The 18961-nt window shown below is 41.2% G+C and overlaps 1 protein-coding gene across 2 annotated transcripts in view; it reads right to left on the reverse strand.

The window, feature by feature from the left end:
- Positions 1-7434: 7434 nt before the first annotated feature.
- The window catches only part of LOC105827287 (solute carrier family 22 member 24-like), a 51027-nt gene continuing 39500 nt past the window's right edge, over positions 7435-18961 (reverse strand). Inside the window, exons 7-10 of one of the 2 annotated variants that reach the window (XM_012665356.1) lie at positions 11017-11231; positions 9442-9550; positions 8426-8629; positions 7435-7492 (exon numbers count right to left, since the gene is read on the reverse strand). In XM_012665356.1, coding sequence (XP_012520810.1) covers positions 7435-7492; positions 8426-8629; positions 9442-9550; positions 11017-11231 — 586 coding nt within the window. Of the gene's footprint in view, positions 7496-8425; positions 8630-9441; positions 9551-11016; positions 11232-18961 lie in introns of both variants that reach the window. The other variant, XM_012665355.1, reaches the window with a different exon arrangement.

Here is an 18961-nt window from a genome sequence, read left to right on the forward strand (position 1 = left end):
TGGTTTCAAGTTTATGTGCATAGAGATTTTTGTAGTATTCAGAGATGATATTTTGTATTTCTGTTGTATCAGTGGTAATTTCTCCTTATTTATTTCTGATTGAGCTTATTACCATCCTTTTCTTCCTGCTTCTGGTTAATTTAGCAAGAGGCCTGTCAATTTGTTTTTATCTTTTCAGAGAACTAACTTTTTTTTCATTGATCTTCTGTATAGTACTTTTGTTATTGATTTCATTTAGTTCTGTTCTGATCTTGATTATTTCTTTTCTTCTGCTGGGTTTGCAATTGTTTTGCTCTTCCTCTTTCAGTTCCTTGAGATGGTTTATTATATTGTCAATTTGTGATCTTTCTGTCTTTTGGCTGTAGGCATTTATGGCTATAAATTTTCCTCTCAGCTTAAGCTGTATTCCACAGATTTTGATAACTTATGTCCCCTTTATCATTTAGTTCAAAGAATCTTTTGATTTCCATCTTAATTTCCTCCTTGACCTAACTATCATGCAGCAGTGAGCTGTTTAGTTTCCATGACTTTCTGTAGAGAAGAGTGTTTCTACTGGAATTGATTTCATTCCACTGTGGTCAGAGAAGATTCATGTTATAATTTCTATTTTTTTGAATTCATTGAGACATATTTTGTGGCCTAGGATGTGGTCAGTCTTAGAGAATGTCCCATGAGCTGATGAGAAGAACATATATTCAGTGGTTTTGGGGTAGAATGTTCTGTAAATGTGGTAGGCCCATTTGTTCTAGAATTCTGTTTAAGTCCATTATTTCTTTGTTTATTTTCTGTTCAGAGAATCTGTCTCATTCTGTCAGGGGGTGTTGAAGTCCCCGGCTATTACAGTGCTACTGTTTATCACTTTGTTTAGATTAAGTAGGATTTTCTTATGAATCTGGGTGCACCTGTGTTGGGTGCAAAAATATTTAGAATTGTTATGTCTTCTTGTTGAATTGTTCCCTTTACCATTGTATAATGATCATCTTTGTTTTTCTTTGTTGTTTTGATGTCTATCTTTTCTGATATTAGAACTGCTACACCAGCTTTTTTTGGTTTCCATTTGTGTGGAATATTGTTTTCCATCACTTCACCTTGAGTCTGAATGAGTCCTTGTGGGTTAGATATGTTTCCTGAAGACAGCAGATACTTGGCTTGAATTTTTTTTTATCCATTCACCCAGCGTATGTCTCTTCAGTGGGGAGTTCAAGCCATTCCCATTTATTGAAAGAACTGACAAATGGGGTGGATTTCTATTCTTCCTGTTGAGTAGAACTTTATTGCTCGTTTTACCTCTTGACCTATTGTGGTGACTGGGCACTGACCTTTAGTTTTTGGTAGTTTTTACACTGGTGGGCATCTATTGTGCTGATTTATGTATAGAGCAGGTCTGAGAACTTCCTACAGGGTAGATCTGGACTTGGTGAATTTCCTCAGCATTTGCTTGTCTGGAAAAGACTTAATTTCTCCATCAAATGTGAAACTTACTTTTGCAGGGTGCAAAAATTCTAGGCTGGCAGTTGTTTTGTTTAAGAAGATTGAAGATGGAGGCCCACTCCCTTCCGGCTTGTAAGGTTTCCATTGAGGAGTCTGCTGTTATCCTGATGGGTTTTCCCTTTTATGTTAGTTGTTGCTTACATCTAGCTACTTGTAGAATTTTTTCTTTCACTTTGACTTTGGACAGGTTGAGTGCTATGTGTCTTGGAGATATTCTATTTGCTATGAATCTTCCCAGTGTTTGATGACCATCTCGTATTTGGATGCCTGGATCTCTGGCAATACTGGGGAAGTTTTCCATAGTAATTCCCTGAAATAGATTTTCCATGTTTTTAGTACTTTCTTCTTCTCCCTCACGGATACCTATAATTTGTATATTTGTTCCCTTCGTGTAGTCCCATATATCTCTAACTGATTGTTCTGCCCTTATTCTTTTCTCTGCCTCTATAGGTGATTGGGTTAGCTCAAGAGCCTTGCCTTCACGCTTTGAGATTCTTTCTTCTCCTTGGTTTAATCTGTTGCTGTAACTTTCTGCTGCATTTTGAAAATCCTTGAAAGACTCTTTCATTTCTTTAAGTTCTATTATATCCTTCCTAATTTTGTCAAGCTCTTTAGTGACTTTTTCATTAATTTCCTGAAATAGTTTTTGGGCTTCTTTTTGTTGGTTTTCAACTTTCTCTTCAATTCAATTCATCTCATTTGCCATCCATATTCTGAATTCCATTTCTGTCATTTCAGCAATTTCCTTGTAGTCAGAGTTCACTGTTGTAGCTCCATTATCATCCCTTGGGTGTGTTGATCTCTTCTGATTTTTTACATTGCCAGGATTTTTTTTTCTGGTTTCTTCTCATCTGAGACCTCTTTTCTGAGTTCTGGGTAATAGGTTTGTGGGACTCCTGTTCCTTGCTGGGAACTCTCCAGATGGTTGTGGGATGTTCCAGTTAGTTGCTGGTTGAGACTCTCTTCACAGAGGCTGGTATTGTGGGGATTGCTCTACCCAGGGTCTCCCCACAGAGGTAACTGCATCAGTTGGATAACATGGGTTCCTGTGTTGTGAACAATTGCTCAAAGCAGGTTGCAGTGTGCTGGTGGCTTGAAGCTGGGGGTGGTCCCTGGCAGGGTACTGAATTTTGGAGCAGCTCTTCCAACCCTGTTTTGGTGGTGGAGACTCTGGGGTGGGGTGTTAGGGTCCAGATACAGTGCTGGAGACTTGGCAATGGTGTCTCTGGCCTGGCAGGATTTCTGGAGGCTCAGGGGTGGAGCCTCAGGCTCTGGTGTGAGAGCCTCTGATCTGGGACAAGGAAGAAGCTGCAAGCAAAACCTGTGCACAAGACCTCTGAGCCAAAAGCAGTGCTGTGCAGAGATGTCGGCCATCTGACCTGGAGGGCAGGATCTGGGCCAAGCAGGCAGGAGGCAGTTGCTGCTGTAGGGTGACGTCTTGGCGGAACAAGCAGCAGCAGGCTGCTCAGAAGGCTCTGGGTCCCACCAATGCCAAGTCAGGTGGGCTGAGATTGGCCCTGGCAGACGAGGGACCACAGACCTCTCCACACTCCACTCAGGGCCTGCCAAAGGAGCCACCCGGAGCCTCTCAGGGCAGAGCTTGTTGCGTACTGGCATGAGATCCTCTGAGCCAGGACTGGGGTGGAGCCAGAAGCAAAATCTCAGACCAGGGGCTCTGAGCCAGAGGTGGGAGCTGTGCAGATGGTGGGCAACCTGACTTGGAGGGTGGGGTCAGAGCCAGGCAGGCAAGAGGCAGTTGGTGCCTGGAGGGCAGGTTCTAGGCTGAGCAGGCTGCAGGCTACTTCTTATGCACAGGGGTCCTGCAGATGCAAGGTCAGACATGCAGAAGTCACAGCTCTCCATGCCCCATGGTAATGGATATTTTAATAACCTTAATTTGATCATTTCACACTGTATACATGTATCAAAATATCAATTGTGCCCCCAAAATATGTACAAATATTGTATATTAATTGAAAATAATAATAAAAATAAAAATATCCTGTGTTAAATTGAAGAATAGTGGAACGAACGTTCAATGGAAAACATTAATTCTAGTAACTGAAGATCTGCCTCAATGGAGATCTAATCAGGAGTTCAGAGTGATTTTAAGTTTCTTAAAATTGAGGGAGTTGGGGGAAGGAGAGGAGGCAGGGGAGAATTAATCATTCTTCTGATAGAACAGTGTGTTTTTGTTTTATTTTTTACTTATTTAACATTTTTTGAGACTTTACCTTTGGTAGTGCTAGGAACAAAGTGATACACAGAACATGTTAAGGTCATGAGTGTTCCATATAGAAGATGCATGATGTGCCGTGGAAGAATTGATGATATACTCTTTCATGCTACTGAATAAATAGCATAAGGCAGGAAGGTTTCAATTGTGGAGACACAGTTTTACTCTGGTAGTCAATGATAAGAAGACCTTTGCAAGTAAAAGAAGGTATATGTGGGATTAAACATTGGAAAAAGATAATTCAGGCAGTGATGATAAGTACACAACTATGGATATGGGGTGGAGGAACATGGAATGATTGTGCAATTCCCACTTAATGTAGCTGGAGACAAATGGGGAAGCATGAGTGGAAAATAGAAGACTTTAAAAAACAATCAAATGCAAGAATTTAGATTTTAACTTGCAGATCAGAGGCTCTGATTTCTTAGTTGTATAACAACCATCTGTGGAGTGACTGACAACGAACATTATGTATAGTAAGATATTCTGAGGTAGGAGATTCGAAGGTTAAACTTGAAGCATCATGGTTCTAGACTATGGATTGGCAAACATTTTCTGTAAGGTATAGCAAATACAATTTTAGATAGTAAGTGGTGTACAGTTTTTCAGGCCCTATAGCAAATTTGAAGATTTTATGTAGGTTCTTATATAAAAAAAAGGAAAAATAAATTCCCATAATTTTTTCTTGACAAGATTCAAAGTATAATAATAGTAATAATAGAGTACAAGTTTTGTAATGCAAATCTACCAAAGAGAAGAATGGATTTCTTTTGAGATAAGATTTCCCTTAGTAGGGGTTCAAAATTAGCGTTACCTGTCATCAAAACCAATAAGAAATGTTTATTTATTAATGATGATATCCAATGAGATGGTACATATTTAATCTTTGAAACTGTCTTTTCAAACAAGTAGCCCCTACTAAATATTGATCTTAATCTATGAGTGTATGCATTGCTTGGAAGACATTTATAAAGTTCTGTTACAGTGTTCTCTTGATATTATTAATAGGTCAGGTGGAATCTCCTCAATTGCAAGGTTAAATGGATATTTAAATATAGAAGTTTCCTTCATGTTTTATTGAGGCATGAAAAATGCTGCCTAGCTATTAATATAATTTGAAGTTGAAAAATACATCTGCTGTAAATTTGTGTTGAAAAATTTTTCTTGCTTCTTGCTTTCACTTTTTTTTAGCACTGGAAATGTATAAAGCAGCTGATAGTACTTGTGATTCAACAAACATTAGTTGTCAATGGGTGACTTTAGAGTAGTGTAAGAGTCACTTGTAAGTGATGTTTTACCTCACAATTTTAGGTTGAACTTGTAGAGAAACATTACCAAGTTTACAGCTTCAGCTAATTTCCAAAGTCGTTTTCTGTTTGATAACACAGGATGATTCTTTTTCATTCAGCAACTCTTTGCTCTTGGCTCTGAGCTCAAAAAATTATGAAAAATTTTTACCATGGCTAGCTAATCTTTGGATTAGCAGGAATTTATGACTCTTATGGAGGAGAAAAATAACTGAAGAAGAAATAGATAAATAGCCTTATATCTCTACTAAAGAAATAAAGTTTATAGTGAAAACACTAGAAAATTATAGTGTTAAAAAAAGACAAAACAAAACAACAAACAAAAATGAAACAACACAAAAAATCTATAGGACCAGATAGATTGACTGTGAATTCTGCAAAACATTTAAAGAAGAAACAATTTCAATTCTACATAAATTCTTTCAGGGGAGAAACTACTTTAAAACTAATTCTTTGAGGCCAGAATGACTTTGATACAAAAATGAGATGAAAATATTGCAAGAAAGGGATAATATAGACCAATAGCTCTCTCATGCACATGGATGAGAAATACGTCAATGTAATTTTAGAAGACTGTTACAGACTGAATGTTTGTGTGCTCCCCAAATTCATTTGCTGAAACCCTAACCCCTGATGTGATGGCATTATGAGATGGCATTGGTGTTTAAGAGATAATTCAATCATGAAGGCTTGGCTTTCACATATGCGATCAGTGCCCTTATGGAAGAGACAGACAACTTGCTTTCTCTCTCTCTCCTCTCTCATCCATTGAGGACACAAGGAGAAAACACCCGTCTGTAAACCTGGAAAATTGTCATCACCAAACATCAGATCTGCCAGCGTATTCATCTTGGACCTCATGGCTTCCAGAATTGTGATAAATAAATGTTTGTTGTTTAAGCCACAGAGTCTATGGTATTCTGTTGTGGCACCCCAAACTGACTAAGGCAAAAATCTACCCAACATTGAATGAAAATAATAATACATGACTAAATGGACATTATTGTGTAGTTAAAGGGTGCTTAAACACTTGAAAATTCATCACTGTAATTTTTAGACTAAGAGATTAAAAAATGTATCATCGCATAGATCTGGTAAATTACATCTGTTCTTGAGAAAATTTGATAAAGGGAATCTACAGAACACCTACAGATTCCATCATAGTTAATACTGCAATAATGAATGCTTTCCCCACCAAAGATCAGGAATAAGGTAAGGATTTTTATTCTCATCACTTCTATCCTACATTGTGCTGGCGTTTCTCACCAGTTTAATAAGGCAACGTAAAAAAAAGGCAGGTGGGTTGGAAAGGAAGCTTTATTGGCAGATGACAGAAACTGGTATAGTACGTTGCACAAGCTCAGGAAGTGTTTGCTGAATGCATAAAAATTAAATTTAAACTTTTGATTTTTTAACAGCTTTATGACATGCTTTATTTTATACTTTCCCTGGTATTGTATGAATATCTGTGCCACTGGCTCACTGTCTTTCTGAGAATAAATAGTACATTTCAAAATCTTTGTTGCTTTGGAAAATGAAAATTATTAGTCCACTTTAATGTATATATCTTTGATCACCATTAAAATGAACATCTTTTCATTTACTTTATATATTTATTAGTTATGTAGCTTTTTGCCCCAGGAAATTACTTCTTCTTGATCCACGCCCATTTTGTGTTGAAGTATAATTTTATGTGATATACATTAAATATATACACACATATGTATATATTTTGAAATCATTTGCCATGTCAATTGTACTTTAATATTTGATGTTTATAATATTTTTAAATGATTCATGTTAGTTTAAAATATGAAGCCAGAAAGAATGCAAAGAAAAAAACAATAGAATTTTATCATTAAAAGGAAACCATTCTCACAATTTTTGTGATTTTATTTCCAAAGAGGTAATTAATACTATTAATTACATAATCTTTCAATCTTTAAGTGATTATTGATGCCAAAAATTTGATGTGTAAGTGTTTATACATACTTGGCTGTGTTTCTGAAATTGTTATGATTGGAGGTTGCATTGGCTGTTACTGTTTTCATGAATGTAGCTTTATAATAGAGTCCAGCATAAGCTTTACCATATATGAGTCGGCCCATCATCACTCTATGTTGCTCTTTTTCCTAAATTGTTTTGGCTTGTAAAAGATATTAGTAATAATATCTAGATTAATTTGGAAGTTCTGCAACTTCTTTACAAAAGCAAACTATCATTTGGTGGAATTACTTAAACTCATAAATTATTTTGGGACAATTGATATATTTAGTGCCATCGTTGTAAATAGCATCCATCTGTCCAGTATACTTTCAGCTAGTTTTGTAGGTATATAGGAATAATCTTGATTTTTTTTCTCTTATTTTTCTTTGCCTTGGATCAAGTCTCAGGAACTCCTTAAAATTGTGTTAATTTCATGCAAGTATCTTCCTGCTTTACTTTTCTTGTTTCTTTTCTGCTGACAAATAGAAATTTAAACAAAAACAAAATCAAGAAACAAAACAGAAAGAAGGTATAGAATAAGTATATATATCTTGCATGGCTAAGGACAAGCTGAACCTCTACCCATCAGCTTTGTTACCCAAGACTCCCTGGATTTCCATACTACTGTGCTGGAAAAGGCTCTGATACCTGGGCATACCTGCGACGGCAGCATTGAACATTGCTGCTCTCACCATTGTCTCTTTAGACCTTTCGCCAATGACATTTTGGAAAATCAAAGGGTGAAATGAAATTCTTGAGGCTATATCCTTATTTGTCCTCATTTTTAATTGTTTTTTCTTATCTTAATGACTCTCTTCTCATAATTTTTACTGCCTTTGGCAGCAAATTTGACTAAATCTTGCAGGTATCCCAAGATCCACTCCCTTTAATACACTGTTATCTTTGCAAAGAAGATCTTGCTTTGTGCGCTAGTCCCACAATTCTTCCTTGACTGAAGCAATAATCACATATGTATCTATGTGGCAATCTCATTTCCTTCCCACAATATATCCAGCACCCACTGGGCTGATGGGTGATAAAATCAGAGGATGAGAATGAGCCATTTGTATCCTAGCAGATTCATGCAAGAAGAACAGGAGTACGTATTTCCTATTAGAGCAGAAGGTATGTGCTATTCACAATAGGGCTAAGTTAGGCCTTTTCACCACTAAAGCCACTGGTGTGAGGTGGTCTGTGTGACCTGGGCAGCCTTGAGGGGAGTCTGCCACTATGTGGGTAGAGGTAACCCTGCCACTGAATTAAAGGCCATGGGGACAAATGGAAATAGGCCAGGTCTGAGCCTATGTGAAGGACAGAGGGCTGCAAATGATGTTGACCTTTGTCATCACAGAGCTATAGCACACAGCCACTCCCCACTCAGGTGCCAGGTGGAGGGTTTACTCACTCATTTTCCACATCCTGGATGGTGTTAGGAAGAGGCAGATTGCTGGTTTCCGGGAGGAGGAGGACAACAATGCCAGCAAGGATGGAGAAGATTCCATAGGTAATCCAGGGCAGGTGGGGAGAAAACCCCGCGAAGGTCATCAACAGAGGAGCCAGTGCTGCCCCAATCCTACTGAACAGCAGATTGATTCCTGCAGCTGTTGACCTCAGGGCACAAATAAAATACAAAAATATCTTGTATAAATCTGTACATATAAGTTTTTATTTGTCATCTTTAGTCATTATGGGGGACAACACAACGCACTTATTAAACACATGGGCTTTAACTACAGGCTCTTAATTGTGATGTTTAACTCTATTGGTCTCAACTGTTTGTTAGTAGTATGTTGGTAACTGCTCTAAACCCCCTTTTCATCATTATCGAAATAGAGACACCCATAGCCACAATCCAGTAGAGTGCTTGTTAAGATTAAGTGAGATGATGCTTTAAAGGACTTGGCACTTTGCCAGGCATAAACTTAGCTTTCAGAATTCTTGGCTTTCCGTCAGTTGCTGTCTTAATTTCTGTCATAATTCATTTGTTTGACACCTAAACACTCTCAGGGTTTTTCTCCACAGTAAATGTTAATGAGCTCAGAAAGTCCTGTTTTGTTTTTTTTTTTTTTGAGACAGAGTCTCACTCTTTTGCCCAGGCTAGAGTGCCGTGGTGTCAGCCTAGCTCACAGCAACCTCAAATTCCTGGGCTCAAGCGATCCTTCTGCCTCAGCCTCCCGAGTACAGGCATGTGCCACCATGCCCGGCTAATTTTTTTTTTTATATATATTTTTAGTTGTCCGATTAATTTCTTTGTATTTTTAGTAGAGACGGGCTCTCGCTCTTGCTCAGGCTGGTTTCGAACTCCTGAGCTCAAACAATCCGCCCGCCTCGGCCTCCCAGAGTGCTAGGATTACAGGCGTGAGCCACCGCGCCCGGCCAGAAAGTCCTGATTTGAAACCAGATGGTCTTTAGCTCTGGTACCTGAATATGGTGGGAATGAGCTCCGAGTAGTGGATGGAATGGCTGGTACTAGCAACGGAAAGAACACCAGCTCCCAGAGTTGCTAAAACCACACGCAGCGTCTGCATTTCTAGAGAGAGGAAGACAATGAGAGTCAGGAGATTTTGGCTGAAGAAATCTGTCACCTCCTAAATCCTTGTAAAAAGATTGTGTTGCAGGGCTTTGCGAGTGTGAAATATGTGGAAGAAAAACTGCAGCATACCACAGATTAGGGAATGGTGTACAAACTAAGCACTGTAGACTGTAGAATTTTAGGGCTTAAACGTTGAATAATAGGATCTATATCAGTGGCTTCAACTCTCCCTACATCTTCGAGTATTGCCAGTAAAGTTGCAAGTAGGGAGTCAGGAAATACTTGCTTTATTCATTCTGTGTAATACTTTCTCTGCACTTGCTGTAAGGCATGGAACTAAATATGGATAAAAACTGGAAAGTTTATGAGGCACATCTTGAGTAGATTCCAACTAAGAGTGTGGGAACAAACTATGATATGGGACAGGTATTGCACCATATAGTAACAGAAAGACTGGGTTGATTTGGCAGTGGACAGGGTGAAGAGACAGAAGTTCTAGAATAATGATTCAGGATTATAAACCTAACATTTGTTCTCCTAGATGGAATCAAATAATGTCATATTGGGAAACACTGAGACTGAAAATTCAAAGAGACACTTTAGAAATTCAATAACAGTAATCAACACAGGACCGAAATATGGAGAGGCCTCTCCTATGAGGCAGCAACATTGCATAAGAAGGAGGAATGGAAACCATCAGTCTGCGATCCTGCCAAATACATTCCAGCTCTAGGAGATCCGTGGAGCATGGAGGCCACTGAAGTTCCCATTATCACTGCATAAGGTCATTCTATTAATTTGCCAAAAGGATTCTAGGAGATGCTGAGTCAGTTTCTTAATCTGCTCCTTGTTTAGGGACAGATTATAAAACAGATTAAGAGACATATTAAGATGAGACTTTTCTCTTGTTTCTACTGTACACTTCTTTTCTGCTTCAGGACAAGGATTTTTATTTCATGGTAGTCAAGAAGCCTCTCCTAAAAAAGTGTTGCATTTATGGTGATTTAATACCAAACTCAAAAATGATAATACAGGGATGAGGGGGTGGACAATTTAGAGAGGTCTTAAAAGTTGGAAAATCTCCAAGACAGAAGAGGTGAGATCACCATGCTCCCACTCTGCCCCTCCATGGTTGTTGTTAAACCGTAACTAGCCAAAAGGTATGTGGTTAGTTATTCTTGCAAAGAAATTGTTAGGCGTAATTGGGGCTGACGTCCAGATTCATTTTGGATGCAATGGAGAAAATCCTGTGTCTAAACCACCCTTTGGTGACCTTGGTTCAGGAAGAGCCCATATCCTGCCACAACTTGTCAGAATCAGTTCCATACCATCATATTAACCTCAGGGAACCTTTTGGCTTTCAGTGGCATTGCCATTCTTTTCGTATCGGGCAAGTAAGACCAATGTAATTCCTGAGGAATGGGGGAAACCACACTCCTTCCCCAAACTCCTGTCTTTCTCACCTTGATCCAAAAAGGTGTTGACCAGAAGGAACAGTCCTACCAGGAACAGGAACAACAGTTGGCTTATTCGACGACCCATATAATTCATTGCCAAAAGGGCAACAAATCTGCCTGTGGCTGTGACAGCTCCAAAGAGAACCTGGAACAGGTAGATATTCTTCCCCAAGTACTGCAAGTTGAGTATCAGGCCATAAGAGGGTACATTCATTGCCAATCTGAAGTGAATAAAAGGAGTAAAGACATATTTAATAAGATTTAGAGCCTAAGAACCATTTCCTAAGATTTTGACGGTAAGTGCTATGTTCAGAATTATTATCAATTGATGATAATATTGGCCCAGGTGGCCTTTGCTCAGTGCTGAAGAAATAGGTTCATTCTGTTTCAGAGAATATTTCTTTTTAAGGGAATCATTTAAATTAACATGAGGTTGGTCCGAGTGCAGTGGTGTTTACAACTAATTGATCACAACCAGTTACAGATTCCTTTGTTCCTTCTCCACTCCCACTACTCCACTTGACCAGCCTTTAAAAAAGAAAAAATAAATTAACATGAAATTATTGTGAAACATGATGTTAAAATGGGCTCTCCATTGTCATCATTTTCACTGAGGCTCCAAGAAAGAGGTTACAAATACACACATATCCAGTGAAAGTTTATACACCCACCCATATAGAAAAAGTACTATGAAATCTGAGTTCGTCACTGCGCTGAAGGGTATAAAGGATGGAACATAGGATTAGATGGTGGAAATTAGGGAAATTGTTTGCAGCAGCTCAGCATTGTGTGAGTCTCTCTTCTCTGCTCCTATTTTGAGACCATCTTCTTCACCTTAATCCTAGTGATTGGGGCCGCAAGACATTATATGAAAGAATTTGCCTTGAGTTTTCTGGATTTGAGTGTAGTTGTGGCCTGACATTTCTAAGCACTGTAAGAGCAAGCAGCAATGGGTTATTTGCCTCAGGCATCAGAATTGAAATAAAGAGCCTGGCAGCTGAGTAAACTTTCAGAAATATATGCAAGGATGCATGGATATGCTCATAGATTCACATCGGTTCTGGAAGAGACAGGTGGTCTGGAGTCATTTTCTTTCTTTTTTTTTCATATTTTAGAGTTTTATTTATATGAAATATCCAGAATAGGAGTCATTTTTTTTTTTTTTTGAGACAGAGTCTCACTCTGTTGCCCAGGCTAGAGTACCGTGATGTCAGCCCAGCTCACAGCAACCTCAAACTTCTGAGCTCAGGCGATCCTCCTGCCTCAGCCTCCCAGGTAGCTGGGACTACATGCATGCGCCACCACACCCAGCTAATTTTTTCTATGTTTAGTTGTTTGGCCAATTTCTTTCTATTTTTAGTAGAGATGGGATCTCACTCTTGCTCAGGCTGGTCTCAAACTTCTGAGCTCAAACGATCCGCCCGCCTTGGCCTCCCAGAGTGCTAAGATTACAGGCGTGAGCCACCGCACCCGGCCAGGAGTCATTTTCTTAATCTGATTCTTGTTTAGGGACAGATTATAAAAAAGATTAAGAGAGAAGGGGAAAACAGCGTTGAGGAGTGAAAAGTGACCAATATTAGGGCAATACACAACCTAATTCGCAGAGTGTGGAGAGAAAATTTATGCAGAAGCCAGAGAAAATGCACATCTCACAACACAACAACTTCAGTGAGATGCCAAAGGGTTCCAGTGAGGCCTCCAGAGGATTTACATAAAAGCACCCAAGGAAAAGAGTCTGCTTTGACAGGTACGATGTCCAGCTTCCGACATTTACCAATGTTCAGACCTCTCCTTCCCGTTAGCTCTTCTTTTCCCCATGCTGAGTATGTAGAATTCAGAAACCTGGCTCACAGGCTAGAGGAGTTGAGAGGAAACACAGCCTGATTAGATAGAGAAGCAGTCAAGAATATCTTCTTATCAACCCGAAGGCTTCCAAGTTCAGCTTGAACTAGAGAAACAGAGAAGCTTCAACTCTGAATGAAGATCTGAGGTTCAATTTTTGTACTTGGCTGAAATATATTCATTACTAAAATGAGGCTATTCTTCCGAGCGCAGAAATGGGAGGTTTTTTATTCTGGAGAAGGACAGTATATGTTATGTGGCTTGTCAGAGGTTTCATCCGGGGATAGGGAAAGAACCACAGTGCAGGATTAAGAGAAGGGCGAGAAGGGATGAGGTAAGGATCATCATTTTCTTCCTTTGTGATCAGACCCTATGTGTTCTCCTTATTCAACATGAATTATTTTGATAAAGCTGACAGAAAATTTAAGAAAAAATTCATATGTTAGAAAAACACACAGGGGAGTCAGGCAGTTGAGTGGTTGCCACATCGTCCCAGAGGGAATGTTGGGATTTAGGTACTGGAAAGGGGGAACGGGAAGAGCCCAGGTGAAGTCTGGGGGAGGAAGGCACTGGAGACTGCCGGGGACTTCATGGAAAGATATAGCGAAATAGATGGAGAAAAAAGACATCGGCAGAAATCTACCCCCGAGAATCTCAGAGCGCGGTGAATGCGGACATGGGGTTCCTTTCCGTTTCTCACACACCTACAGTGGTCGGCAGGCTGCCGAGCTGCTTGAGACCTTTTCCACCCACATGCTCTCAAATGTGGCTGCAACCATTGAACTGGGACCCTCTTGAAAATAAAGCGTCCAGCTTCCGGTTGCTTTGGGGGTCGCCCCCGTGGCCACAGCTTGAACCAAGAGTAGCTGCTATACTGCTTCCCACTCATACCACCCCTCCCTCCCCCCCAGGGAGCTCCACCCTACAGTTTTCACATCACCTGTTCCCACACAGACAGTTGCCAACTCTGCCCCTATTGTGGTGGACCTCGGAGAACTTGTGTGATCTCAGAGCTTGGACCTTTCGTGAGTCTCTTCCAGGGAGAGAGACTGGGAGAACTGGAATGCGCTTTCTCTTTCACTCAAACTCTTTCCTCCCCACTCCTCCCCTGCTCACTGCAGCTGAGAGGGGCCACTGAAGGAGACTTTCAAAAGTGGCCCCCTGCACTCGGTTGGTGTACCCTCCAATCCGGGGTTTCCACAGAGAGAGGGGCCGACATCTTTCCTCTTGAGGACCTGCAGTGGACCTAGGGGTGCTAGGTCTGGGAGTTCCCTGCCCACCAAACTCCCCAGAGACACCACCAGTGAGGCAGGCATGTGCTGGATTCCATTTTTCCAGGAATCACAGGGGTTGCTTAGGGGCACAGAGGGGAGAATTGAGAGCTAAATTCAAGAGGTGGGCAGGCCCACACGGGTGGAAAAGACAGGAGAGTGCACTGTGGTTCAGAGCCACAGCAAATTCGTGGCGCATCCATCACCCTCAACCCATCACAGGAAAACCACACCTTTGGACTTGGGCGGGTCCACGGGTGAGGTTGTTCCAGGCCCGAAGTGCCATTTCTGGCAAGCACAGCAATTTGGGCCCCCATTTACACCCAGACACTGAAGGAATCTCTCAGGGCCTGGTAAGAGTGAGGGGGGCAAAAGTCACACCCCATAGTTGCATATGGCATCTTCCTCAGTAGCAGACTTTGCGGTTTGGTGGGGCCACTCCATTCTCCTTTCTGGAGGCCTTCCCCAGCAAGCTGGGAGCTGACCTTTTATCCTTGCTGACCTTTTATCCTTGCTGGGACAGTTCTACGACTTATGTCTGTGGAGCCTGGAGGCAGGCTTGCCTGACCTAGCCATGCTCAAGGTCGCCCCTCTACCTGCCCCTGCTGCAGTGGAGAACAAGCAATCCCCTGGGAGCTTCAGGGCCCTGCCCACTGCCTAGGGCATTTCGCTGTTTCTTCTGAGGGGATAAAGCTGATTACAGGCCCTGAAAAGCAACTCTGCTGTTGGCTCTTTCCTGCAGGCACCAACTTCTGACAGCAAGAACAACGGTGCAGTTCATTACAACATCTAATGACTCAATCGAACAGGGTGTCCTAATTCTTACTCATAAGCATGACCCACCATCTCAGAGATTAACACATTAACTGCCGTGTGAGTTGTATGTAACTCAGGCTACTTTTGAGCCCAGGGCCTCTGGAAGCATATGGAACTCACACATCTCTTTACCTTGGGAGCCGTGTGAAATGTTTTTCAAGTTGCATACAACTCACACACAGAAAACCATAAAAAATAACAATTTTTTAATTAAATTAGGAAAGATCATTTTGTGTTCAAAGCTTTTATTCTGTTTTCCTAATAAAACACTGTAGCCCTAAGGAAATTTCTTTTCCTAATGTGGCAGTCTATGTGTATAGGTGGAGGTTCCAGTACAATTCACACAGCTGGGGAGAGGGAAAGACAGCAGAATAGAAGTAGCTCAAGCGGCACCACTTTGCAGGAGAGGAATAAAAGTTGCACGTGGCTTGTGCTGTGAGGGGTCTCCCTTCACCACGGCAGACCTCTGGGCTGATGGGAAGCTGTTCAAAGTCTGTGCAGAGACATTTCACCGGACAGTAGGCACAGCAAAGATCTGGGGGTGCTAAATCCCTGGTTTCTGTAGCTGACACCATCGTGATAGCCCTGGTGCATGGTGTCAGCTCTGCTCAGGACTCAACTTTCCAGCAGTAGCCTTTACATCATCCCCCCAACCTAGGGAGGAAGCAGACAGAACAAGTACTTCCTTGTGCTGCTCCAGGACTGGGGGCCTAGCATTCCTCTCTCCCTGTTTGGGATCTAAACAGAGGAGGAGCCTCGGATGTCACGGGCATCACCTGGGAAGCCGTGGGTGAGTGCCTCAGTGGAACCTAGGTGGGATCGGGCAGAACCTTCACCAACCAGCACCTGTGGCCCATGTCCACAGTTCCTGGGCCGCTGAGACAAAGTCTTGCCTGCACAACTGGGGACCGGCAGTCTCCACACTGGCAGAGCAACCATCCATCGGTGTGGCTCTGCCTCTGTAATGCCCAGATCTAGCTCTGAACCTTCACTATGCCCAAGCCTGAGGCTCTTCCCTATAACTCCAGGTGACCACCAGCCCTGAGATTCCAGAGTTGAACCTAGGCCCCAAGACAATATTCCCAAATCTCCACCACTGCTACTGGGCCAGTGGAACCTCCTTGAGAGCCAGCACTTCACCAGAAACACCCCATCCCTTATCATACATTACTCCTGGATCTGGTTCATGCAATGCCTACACCTCAGTCAGTCACGCCCACTGCCTAAATAGACTAACCCAGCTGCCACTGTTACCAATCCCCCACAACAACAGTGATGGAGAGGGTCACATCTATCCCCCAACTGAACTCCAAACCATGATCTGGGGAACAACCCATCACTCCACACAAAGATCATCAATCACTGGCTCAAACTGAGGAAATCACAGGGGAACAGGTCAAAACAGAACGACTGTTCGATTGGCTCTCAGTGCACTCGCCCCTCCCCTGATGGATACAACATCCCAGAGTAGGTAACAAAAGCTCCATCTAGGGTCCTACCCTCCCACTAACTAAACAGGAGAGTCCCCAGCAAAGGAGAACAAAATGCCCTGCAAACCTGTGAACCCAGATCTGAGAGAAGAGAAGCCAGATGAAAAGAAACAAACAAAAGAACCCTGGTGACGTGAATAAACAAAATAGCTCTATACCCCAAAAGGGACAAAAATGGAGCCACAGTAGTGGACTCCATCTGCAAAGAAATTGCTGAAATGGGCTGGGCACAGTGGCTCATGCCTGTAATCCCAACACTCTGGGAGGCCGAAGTGGAAGGATTGCCTGAGCTCAGGAGTTCAAGACCAGCCTGAGCAAGAGGGAGACCCCGTCTCTACTAAAAATAGAAAGAAATTGGCCAAACAATTAAAAATAGAAAAAATTAGTCGGGCATGGTGCTGTGTGCCTGTAGTCCCAGCTACCTGGGAGGCTGAGGCAGGAGGACCATTGAGCCCAGGAATTTGAGGTTGCTGTGAGCTAGGCTGATGCCACAGCACTCTAGCCCAGGCAAAAGAATGAGACTCTGTTTCAAAAAAAAAAAGAAAAGAAAAAAAGAAATTGCTGAAATGACAGAAAGGGAATTCAGAATAAGAATGGCAAATAAAATGAGTGGAATTGATGCGACAGTTGAAAACCAACAAAAAGAAGCCAAAAAATATGTCAGAAAATTAATGAAAAGTCACTAAAGAACTAGATGACATGAGAAAAGATATAATTGAACTTAAAGATATGAAATAATCATTTAAGGAACTTCCAAAACACAGCAGAAAGTATCAGCAACAGACTAAACCAAGGAGAAGAAAGAATCTCAGAGCTTGAAGACAAGGTTCTCGACCTAACCCAGCCATACAAAGAGATAGGGAACACAAAGGCAGAGCCATCACTTGCAGGGATATGAGAGTAGGCAAAGCAAACTAATATACAAATTATGGGATTCCCTGAGAAAAAAGAAGGAAGAGCTAAAAGCAGTGAAAATCTAATCAAGGGAATTATTGAGGGAAACTTCCTTTGTATTGCCAGAGATTGAGACATCCAGATAAAAGATGGTCATTGAAATATGGGAAGATTCATAGCAAATAGGACACCTCTGAGGCACATAGTTCAACCTGGCCCAAGTCAAAATGAGGGAGAAAATTCTACACACAGCTAGACATGAGCAAAAACTGACCCACAAAGAAACTCCATCAGGCTAAAAGCAGATATCTCAGTGGAAACCTTACAAGCCAGAAGGGAGTGGAGCCCCATCTTCAATCTTTTTAAACAGAACTACTGCCAGCCTAGAATCATAGATCCTGCAAAACTAAGTTTCATATTTGATGGAGAAACCAAGTCTTTTCCAGACAAGCAAACACTGAGGGAATTTGCCATAACCAGACCTTCCCTGCAGGAAATACTCAGAACTACATTGTACATAAACCAGCACGATAAATACACACCAGTGTAAAATCACCCAAAAAAGCTAAAGCTCTCACAACTCTTATTAAACAATAACACAAGAGGGAAAACACAGCAACAAGGTACTGTGCAACATAATGAACAGAATAGCATCCCACATATTAAATCTGTCTCTTAATGTTAACGGTTTAAATGCACCACTCAAAAGGCATAGGCTGGCTGAATGGATGAAAATACACAACCCAACTATCTGCTATCTTCAGGAAACACATCTAAACCACAAGACCTCACACAGACACAATGTGAAAAGAGAGAAAAAGCTATTTCATGCAAATGGAAAGTAAAAGAGAGCAGGTGTAGCCTTTCTCATATCAGATAAAATTGACTTTAAATCAGCAATGGTAAAGAGGTTATTATATAATGGCAAACGGAACAATACAACAAGAAGACATAACAATCCTAAATATATATGCCCCTAACACAGCAGCTCTCATATACATAAGGAAAATTTTACTAGAGCTAAGCAAAGAAACAAATAGCAGCATCATATTTGCCAGGGACTTCAACACCCCACTATCAGAGCTGGACAAATCATCAAAACAGAAAATAAAGAAAGAAACGTTGGACCTAAACCAGCCTCTAAATCAAAAGGAAAACAGACATTTACAAAACATTCTACCCCCAAACAATGAAATATACATACTTCTCAGCAGCACATGGGACATTCTGTAGACTAATTGTATCTTAAGCCACGGGACAGGCCTGAATAAATAAATCATACCATGTATCTTCTCAGACCACAGTGGAATAAAACTAAAAATTAATCACAAGAGAAACACTCTAACCTACGCAAAGTCATGGAAATTAAACAACCTGCTGCTGAACTATTATTGTGTCAAGAATGAAATTAAGATGGAAATCAAAAGATTCTTTCAACTGAACAACAAAGGGGACACAAGCTATCGAAATTTATGGGACTCAGCAAAAGCATTCCTCAGGGGAAAATTCATACCCTTAAAAGCCTACATCAAAAAGACAGAAAGAGCACAAATTAACAACCTAATGTCACATCTCAAGGAACTAGAAAAGGAAGAGTAAACCTAAAACAAAGCCAGCAGAAGAAAAGAAATAACAAAG

The sequence above is a fragment of the Propithecus coquereli genome, unplaced genomic scaffold, assembly GCF_000956105.1.
Source record: "Propithecus coquereli isolate 6110/MARCELLA unplaced genomic scaffold, Pcoq_1.0 Scaffold120, whole genome shotgun sequence".
In the NCBI taxonomy this organism is placed as follows: Eukaryota; Metazoa; Chordata; class Mammalia; order Primates; family Indriidae; genus Propithecus; species Propithecus coquereli.